Source organism: Triplophysa rosa, linkage group LG11 (assembly GCF_024868665.1).
Source record: "Triplophysa rosa linkage group LG11, Trosa_1v2, whole genome shotgun sequence".
NCBI lineage: Eukaryota > Metazoa > Chordata > Actinopteri > Cypriniformes > Nemacheilidae > Triplophysa > Triplophysa rosa.
The window spans coordinates 2,638,379-2,647,218 of record NC_079900.1 but is presented as its reverse complement, the minus strand read 5'-3'; the positions used below and the strand labels follow the sequence as shown (position 1 = coordinate 2,647,218).

The 8,840-nt window shown below is 35.4% G+C and overlaps 1 protein-coding gene across 1 annotated transcript; it reads right to left on the bottom strand.

Moving 5' to 3' along the window:
* Nucleotides 1–1,745: 1,745 nt before the first annotated feature.
* LOC130561853 (lipopolysaccharide-induced tumor necrosis factor-alpha factor homolog) lies at nt 1,746–7,818 on the bottom strand. The gene is made up of 9 exons (XM_057346460.1): nt 7,638–7,818; nt 6,231–6,480; nt 4,698–4,730; nt 4,566–4,598; nt 4,403–4,435; nt 4,259–4,291; nt 4,115–4,147; nt 3,088–3,235; nt 1,746–2,944 (listed from the first exon to the last, which is right to left on the bottom strand). The coding sequence occupies exons 2-9, from the start codon at nt 6,475–6,477 to the stop codon at nt 2,839–2,841; spliced, it is 666 nt and encodes a 221-aa protein (XP_057202443.1). The 5' UTR covers nt 6,478–6,480; nt 7,638–7,818; the 3' UTR covers nt 1,746–2,838.
* Nucleotides 7,819–8,840: the final 1,022 nt, after the last annotated feature.

The following is an 8,840-nucleotide window of genomic DNA, read 5'->3' as shown; positions in this document are numbered from 1 at the left end:
CTGTAGGGCCTTCCGGTCTCCGTCTCTACCAGCGGTCCATGTCTTTACCGTGAGTTTGGTTCAGTGGGTTCATGTAGTTTAGCAGTCTGTGGCCGCCGGCACACTAATCTCGCTCCCCTCATTGTTCTGCCTTTCTGCGCCTTTCAGCCTGACACGCTTTGATGAATTAGTACGGCGGGCAGCGGAGCGCCATTCCACACACGTGCTCCACCTGCCTTTCACTTTTTACATCATAAAGATTTTATGGGCACCAAAACGGGTGATAAAAATTTCTCGCACACTACGCCGAATCTAATGAAAACGAGCGGGGTGAATAATAAAGACTGTACTTCATTCTCATCGTTTATGCGTAGAGCCTTTGTGAAATCTCTCGGGATTGGCTAACGCTTTTACCTGTATGTGTAGTTCTACACAAGCGCTATTGAAATTGTAATTGCCTCCTTTTTTATGTCTGGCCAAGAAGGCCAAGGCTGTAATTTTCCAGTCTTATTGCTTTTTGTTCAGATTTGTTGGCAAGAAATCATTTTAGATAATGACATTTTTCTGTTTACAGTGATAGATTTATACCAGTTAAGCAAAGTCAAGTGAAGATTGTTTTGTGTGGTGTTCTTCACTTATTAGAAAGTCACACTATTATGTCTATAATGTCTTAATACTTTACATTGAGCTGGAAGTATTGATTTTTTTAGTTTGGCATTCACCTCGACTGTTTTATGAGCAAACAATATCAAAATACATTTTCGTAGAAGTGTGTGGAAGAATGTCAATGAGTTGAAGTTCGAAATGTAGGTACTGTAAATATACAAATACATCACACATGCTGGTGAATGAGATTGAATATGTGTTAATCTATACAAATAACATTTCAGCCTTTACTACAGTTGACAGTGAAAATAACTTTGTGAGTTGTGTAGATCCTGTCATGTGAAATTCTCTATAATGGGACTGTGGCTCAGTGCGCCATCTGGTGGTACCTGGAGAGATTGCATGCAAACACTTGTAGCACTTCTTAATACTTGACCCAAAGATGAAAACCCTTTCTTTATCAGTGTTGGGTGTAACTAGTTACTAAGTAATTAGTTACTGTAATTTAATTACTTTCCCCTTGAAAAGGTAAAGTAAGGGATTACTCTTGTTTTTACTGTAATATAATTACAGTTACTTCTGATGTAATTAAAGTAAATACTGTGTGTAATATATTCAATAGTGGAAATGACATCAAAATTATAACAAATTATAAATTTTATAAATATTATTTAAATTATAAAAAGTCTAACTTTAAAATGTATGCGGTAATGTATCCTTCTCACATTTGTAATACTTTGGTCAGTTAATAAGAATTATTTATGTCGTTATTTATTATTTATTTGAATGAATTAAATAACCCGTTTCACGTCTATCCTTGAATCAGTTCTAATCAAGCTTGATGTTGGATATAGAAAGTAATTAGTAATTAGTAATAAGTAATTAAATACTTTTTGGAGAGAGTAATGTGTACAGTAATCTAATTACACTATTGAATATGTAATTAGTAACTAGTAATTAATTACTTTTTCAGAGTAACTTACCCAACACTGTTCTTTATTCATTCACATGTCATTTTAAACTGTATGTCTTTCTTCTGCAGAACACATAAGATCATATAAAATAAAAACTGGTAACCAAACAAAACTGGCCCCATTGTATGGACACAAAACCGCTGAGACATTTCTTAAAAAGACATGAGAGCGAATAAATGATGACAGATTTGTTTATTTTTGGTGAAACTATCCCTTGAATCAGGAATACAGCATTCTTAGAATAGGTTTAGATAAACTGAACATCCACTAGAATTTTAACCATTTACATTTTATTACAACTATTTTATATACACAGAGTGCAAATGTAAGAGCTTCGTTCCAATCTCTGGAGATTTACTTAGTCTCTCTACTACCATGTTGTTCTTCATTAGACTTTTAATTCAAGATTATTATACAATGCCCTCAGGTCTCATTTGGGCAAGAAACTGCTACATGACAAGAAACTAAACGTAATGAATTAACTTTTTAACAACGAAATTACAGGTGAGGAAAATAAGTCTACAGCATTTGTGTCTACCTAGAAGAATCTCGCTTGACTATATATCTTGTTTTCTTCCATACATAAGAATATGATACATTTTAATGATAACCACAACGGTAAACCTTGAGATAATAACATAAGACAGGCTTATTATGATATATTGATGCTAAGAGGCGAAATTGAACTTAGTCTAGCCCAGAAAAGCGATATAATGAAACTTTTATGAGGATGCCCAAAAAGCCAAGTTAATTTACTCGTTAACCTTCAAGTTACAAGACGATAAACATTACAATAATCCCATAAGGCACAATATACGAGACCGCTTTAAATAGAAGCTTGAAACGGTTGTTCATCTTTTAAGACAAAGTCAGATGTTTCAATCTTAGAATAGTTCATATACACAAAGCGGCCTATATTTAAAGTTTCACAGCTAGACTCGTCGCCATTTTGTTGACTCATTGTTAAAATGTTAAACGCTCTCTTTTGTTTGTAATTTCCTTTTGATAAAAGCATCTGCTAAATGAATAAATGCCACGTAATGCATTTAAAACTAGGACTGTCGTGTCATTTCAATCATTTTAATAATCAATTTCACGGATGTAAACTTGCTGCCTGTTTTACAATTGTTTAATTAATTAATTTAATAATATAAATATGATTTATTTTATTCATTACAGCGAATATGAATATAATTTGAAATATCTCTGTGTAATGCCCATTAGATCCTGTTGAAACCAAAGGTCTGGAACTGGCACGCAGGCCGCGCTGTAGGTCAGATCACAGGCGCTTGTAGAACGACAGGACCTTGTTGCAGTTTGGGCAGCGATGCTCCACGTCTTTACAAGAATCCATCCAGAACGGTGCGATACAGCACGGCCAACACCTGCAGAAGACACATGAGAATCAGCCATTTTAACAATCCTTGGTTTAGAAATATATAAATATTCCTGCGGCGTATTACAGATATTGAAAACGATTTTCATTTTGTCTGGTAGTATTGGAAGGACTCGGGAGGTTGAGGTTTACCCGACGAGGGCGAGACCGCCGCATGCAAGCCAAGCCATGAGTCCAGAGTAGTAATCTGTGATGGTGATCACTTGGTGTTTGCAGTGAGGGCACATGGTCTGACCGGGATGATCACGCAGGCTTGGAAGTACCATCGAGTTTGTCACAGCTGTAATGAAGGAAAACACACACACGTCACTGTTTGAATACAACTAGAACCATGTTGCAATATTTACAATCTTTGGTATAGATTATGCACTCTAAAAAAAATCCGTAAAAATAGGGCACAATATACTGTATTAATATGAAGGAATTCATTTTTTACAGTTGTTTTACTTGTATTTTACTCAACTCACTCAACTTTATTTATATAGCGCTTTTTACAATTTTCATTGTTACAAATCTGCTGTACATAAGACATATTGACTATATGCAAAACAATTAAAGTTGTACCTGTGAAAACAAGAAAAACAAAAAAACAAACAAAAAAAAGACAATTTTACATTTTGCAATGCATTAAATTACATTTTAGCATTAACGGAAATGTCCGTAAAGTAAAGGGAAAAGTACCGGTCATTTTCTGCCAGGAATTTAATCCGTTTTTTACGGATTTTTTTACAGTGTGATATAAACTCACAGTTTATATGATTATTTAAAATGTATTTTTAAATAAAACATTTTTATTAAAAGTTATTCACATTATTAAAAACTCATTCTGTAAAATAATGTTTGTTTAATGAAAATAAGTTGTTTTTTAACACTTACATGAACCCTATCAATTATTTTCGTAGCTTGCATACACAATTAAAAATAAAGGTTTTTGGTTCCACAAAGAGCCATTCAGTCAAAGGTTCTTTAAAGAACCATCTCTTTATTACTTTTTTATAACCTGAAGAAACGTTTTCGCCACAAAGAACCTTTTGTGAAACAGAAAGGTTCTTCAGATGTTAAAGGTTCTTTGTGGAACCAGAAGGTTCTTCTATGGCATCGAAGAACCTTTTGAAGCATCTTTTTTTTAAGAGTTTGATAGTTGAAACCTGTAACTTACTCATAGGTTGAGGGTACATCCCTGGGTTTGGACCTTTAGAAAAATATTTCAAAACACAATTGAAAACATGCAGTGTTGTTGCACATATTGAAGTATTATACTTGACTGAATGGTTGAGAGTAGTAGCTGAAGACTTTAACTTACCCATGGCAGGAGGGTACATCCCAGGGTTCGGACCTTCGACAAAAGGGAAATTGTCGTTTTTTACGCTTTGATTTGACAGCATAATAAAATGCATTTTTTGGACACATAAATGTTTGCGATTGATAATTGGAGATAATAACTTACCGGCAACCTGAGGGTACATTCCAGGGTTTGGACCTTTAGAAACAGATTTAGACATCCATCAATAAGCACAGCTTCTGCTTTACTCGCATTATTGAACGTATGTTTTTGGAGCTTGGACACCAAATTAAATGTTTGAGATTGATATATGACGATCATAACTTACCGGCACCCTGAGGGTACATCCCAGGGTTTGGACCTGTTCAAAACAGATTTAAACGTCCATTAGTAAACACTGCTTTACTCACAATAGTAGTGTATGTTTTTGAAGCTTGGATATATGAAGACCATAACTTACTAGCAGCCTGAGGGTACATTCCAGGATTTGGACCTGTTCAAAACAGATACAGAAAATCACTGATAAACACCAGCATTGAACACAAACCTGCATGACTTTCTTTCTTCTGCAGAACACAAAAGAAGATCTTTTGAAAAACGTCGGTAACGGAACAGCACAGCCCCCCCATTCACTTCTATTGTAACCAGTGCAAGTGAATGTGGGGCTGTTAACAACATTCTTCAAAATATCTTCTTTTGTGTTCTGCGAAAGAAAGAAAGAAAGTCATACAGGTATGAAATGACAAGAGGGTGAGTAAATGATGACAGAATTTTCATTTTGAAGGTGAACTACTCCTTTAAAGTATACTGCAGTTTACCGATTTACTATAGTTAACCCTTTCGTGTATAAATCATGACAACCTTAGTTTCTCTTGAATTGCTCTTAGGGCCGCATGATCAATAAAATTAGAACTTTGCGTGAAAGGGTTAATTCTACAGAATACTATAGTATACTATAGTATTTATAATTGTTATATTGCGGTATAGAACAATATACAACACATTCTGGTGAAGATGATTATACCAGTGAAGAGTTTGGTCCCAAAATGAAATAACGCTCTTTTAAAAAAAATTTTTTATTATGTTATCATGTTTTTATTGCGTTTTATTGTGTATTTTTTAGTTCTTATGGCTTAAATCAAAACAAACCAACTGAAGTTTGATTGATATTAATTGGAATGCACAATAAAAAACATGATTTTTTATATTGTTTTAAAATGGAGTTATCTCATTTTCGAACAAAACTCTTCATATATTGTGTTTGTAATCCATAACATTGCATCCTATTTACAAATGACAGAAAGGTCCGTAACGGAAGCTACATAGTCAGTAAAACTAATATTTTAATGTTTTTATCAAATATATTATATTATGACTTATCTCAATCCTCTCCAACCTGCATTACCGCTACAGTCCACCAGAGGGCCGCAGCCCACATTTTGGGAAGCATTGCTCTAATCATGACTACCCCAACAAACACCAACTACTGAATGCTTTTTACTCCCGATAAACACCAAGCCTGTATTTAACATGTCTGGAAACACGTCTGCTGTTTACAACACGCACAGATTCGTTGTCCATCGGTGGTCACATTTAAATAAATTCATATCAAGTTTTAGGATACAGTCTGACTAAAGGCCTCGGTTCCTCCCAGACTTTAGGGAAAAGTTATGTAAATCCCTTGCATTTACCATGCGCTTCTACATAAATTGTCTTTCCTGAACAAACCTCGTGAACATGCCCGTGTGGGATGAATAAGTATGTGGACATTTGCATTTAATGCAATGTCCAAGCACAATGTCCAAAGAGTCATTCTTCATTCTGAAGTGCGATTCTCATCATAAAGCTCGAAAACTATCATTGTGTTATATTTCATAGTTCTTCTGGCTGTGTTTGTTTAATTGCTGTGATTTTATTTATATTCGTAAGTGACAGCATGCTTTGATTCCCCACATAGTAGAAATCCAGCTCAGATTATAACGAAGAAATTTACCTGCTTGAAAGTAGGGATTGTGAACTCCAGTTTTGAGTCCCGGCTCCGGGGATGCTGTATATGCCACGTTTACAGTATATGGAGGTGCCTGGATTTCCAGTTGATTCTGGCTCATGTCTTTTCCTCCATAATCTAACGGATGACCTGGGTATGGTGGGGCACTCTCCAGGACTTCAGCGTCCTCCATATCCTCCAAATACACCACCTCTTCCAAATCATCCAGATCATCATCCATGCCTTTATCCATAGTCTTGGGTAAGGAAACAGTACAGTTATTACAAAACCACAATAAATGTGTTCCTATATCATCTAATTGGATTTATCGCACGTTACAGGTGAGATCCACTGTTTCTCATCTGCACTAAAAAGCGTACAGCACACATTTCTAGACTCAGACTGCGTGCTTGCGCACCAATGCAAATGTCAAAAAAATGTTGTCAAGACGTATTCAAATCTCCACAGTGCAGCCAAATTTCATTCTGCCATGGAAACTTTCTGTTTGTAAAGGACTTTTCCTTTTGGTCATGGAAACCGCAGCCTCATCAGGACCAGGAACTGAAGACGTGATGAAGTCTGAAGACTTCCCTCCTCCATTTGAAAGTCAAATCCAGGTATTTCCGAACACATTGAGATTGTTTGAATTCCACTTTTCACCTTATTTACAATTACAATGAGCGAAGGTCGCTGCGTCCCTAAAACTATCGAGATGTTTGCTTCTCTGTCAAATGGAAGAATAGCTTCATTTATTTTGTATTCTGTCAGTTTGACTGTACCTGCGGAGACCTTTAACATCAACTGGAAACACATGTAAGGGGTATATTTTTTATGTTGTATACTATGTTAAAGAGCACGACAGGTGTATTGTAAATGTTTTAGCGTACTGCCCGAGTGACCAGATACGAGGCCTATTAGATTTATTAAAGGGATAGTTCACCCAAAAGTATTTTTAAACCTGTATGATTTTTGTCTTCTGCGGAACACAAAAGAAGATATTTTGAAGAACGTTTATAACCAAACAACATAAAACCCCATTGACTTTCATTGTATGAACACGAAACCACCAGACGTTTCTCAAAATATCTTCTTTTGTGTTCCACTGAAGAAAATGAATCTCTTTGAAGCTAAATCTGTTACATCACATTTCTCAAGACACTGTGCAGTGACATCACTAAATTATTTTTCCTTATATTCATCATACGGTCAAAGCAGAGGCATAATTATTATACGGAGGAATGCAGAATTGTCAAAAATGAATGCCTACCGGAGGTGGTGTGCAATATAACCTATGGCATCTGTACCTTTCTGTTTAATTTAAGTTCTGTTAACACTATTTTTACCAAATTAAAAACACATTTATGATTCTATATTACTTAATATCCTTTCTGTCTTTGGCTGATAAACACTTACCTACAGGAGTGATGGTTGAGTGTGGGTTGAGGTTGGATGCGGTATCTCTTTGGAGATCAGAAGAATCAGTGACTTCAGGAGGATCAATGGGTGTGTGTGTGAAATGTAGAAGAGAGGACGAAAAGAAGCCCAAAATGGGAGGAGATGGAATCCGTACCATATATACACTTCCTGGGGATGGGTCAGCATGCCAGCCAACCGGCGGGTCAATTAGTGAACTTCACTTTTTAAATGTAGTGCTTGATATGTTTATTAGTAGTGCTTTAATGGACGAAGTTACAGACGCAGTTTCTTAGAGAGTTTTAACAGTCAACCATTGCTCTGAGATGCTTTATACACTGTAGATATACTGTAAGTATATAGATATAAATGTATAAATACATCCATCCATCAAAATGCCTTAAAATAGTTTAAACGCTTCTCTAATTTTTCTGATGATCACTTTCATCTGTGAGATGAACAAAGATGCTTTTTGGTTGTTATACATTTTTTATCAGCACATTTGTGATAGAATATTTGTCAGTGGCTTATGTAACACACATACAGTAAATGTAGCTAAGAAGCACGCAGTTTGCGGGACATTGGGAAAAGCGTGCCATGAAAGCACACATTTAGTTTGGTTTTCTTGTCGTGCCGTGTGCTTTGAGCAACATACGAACTTGTTTGAATAGCTTTGCATCTCCAAGTTAGTTGACGTAGAATCGTCCACGTTGAGTGAACCAATATGTGTTGTAGAGATTATCGGTTGTGTAATGACTGTGTCTCAGTTTTTAGTTTTAAATCTGGTCACAGAGAACTTGAGAAACACATTTTATTTCTTGATGTTGTAACCTGCTTTAAGATTGATGTAAGGGAAAATTCATCTTATCCTTAAGAATGTATTAAACGACATCATATAATAACCAGTGTTGGGTGTAACTAGCTACTAAGTAATTAGTTACTGTAATTTAATTACTTTTCCCTTAAAAAAGTAAAGTAAGGGATTACTCTTGTTTTTTCTGAAATTATTACAGCTACTTCAGATGTAATTGATCTTTAAAATGCATGCATTAATGTATCTTTCTCACATTTGTAATACGTTAGTCAGTTAATAACGAGTACTTTATGTAGTTTAATATTATTTATTTGAATAAATTAAGAGCCGTTTCATGTCTATCCTTGAATCACTTAACTAATCAAGGTTGATGTATACAGAAAGTAATT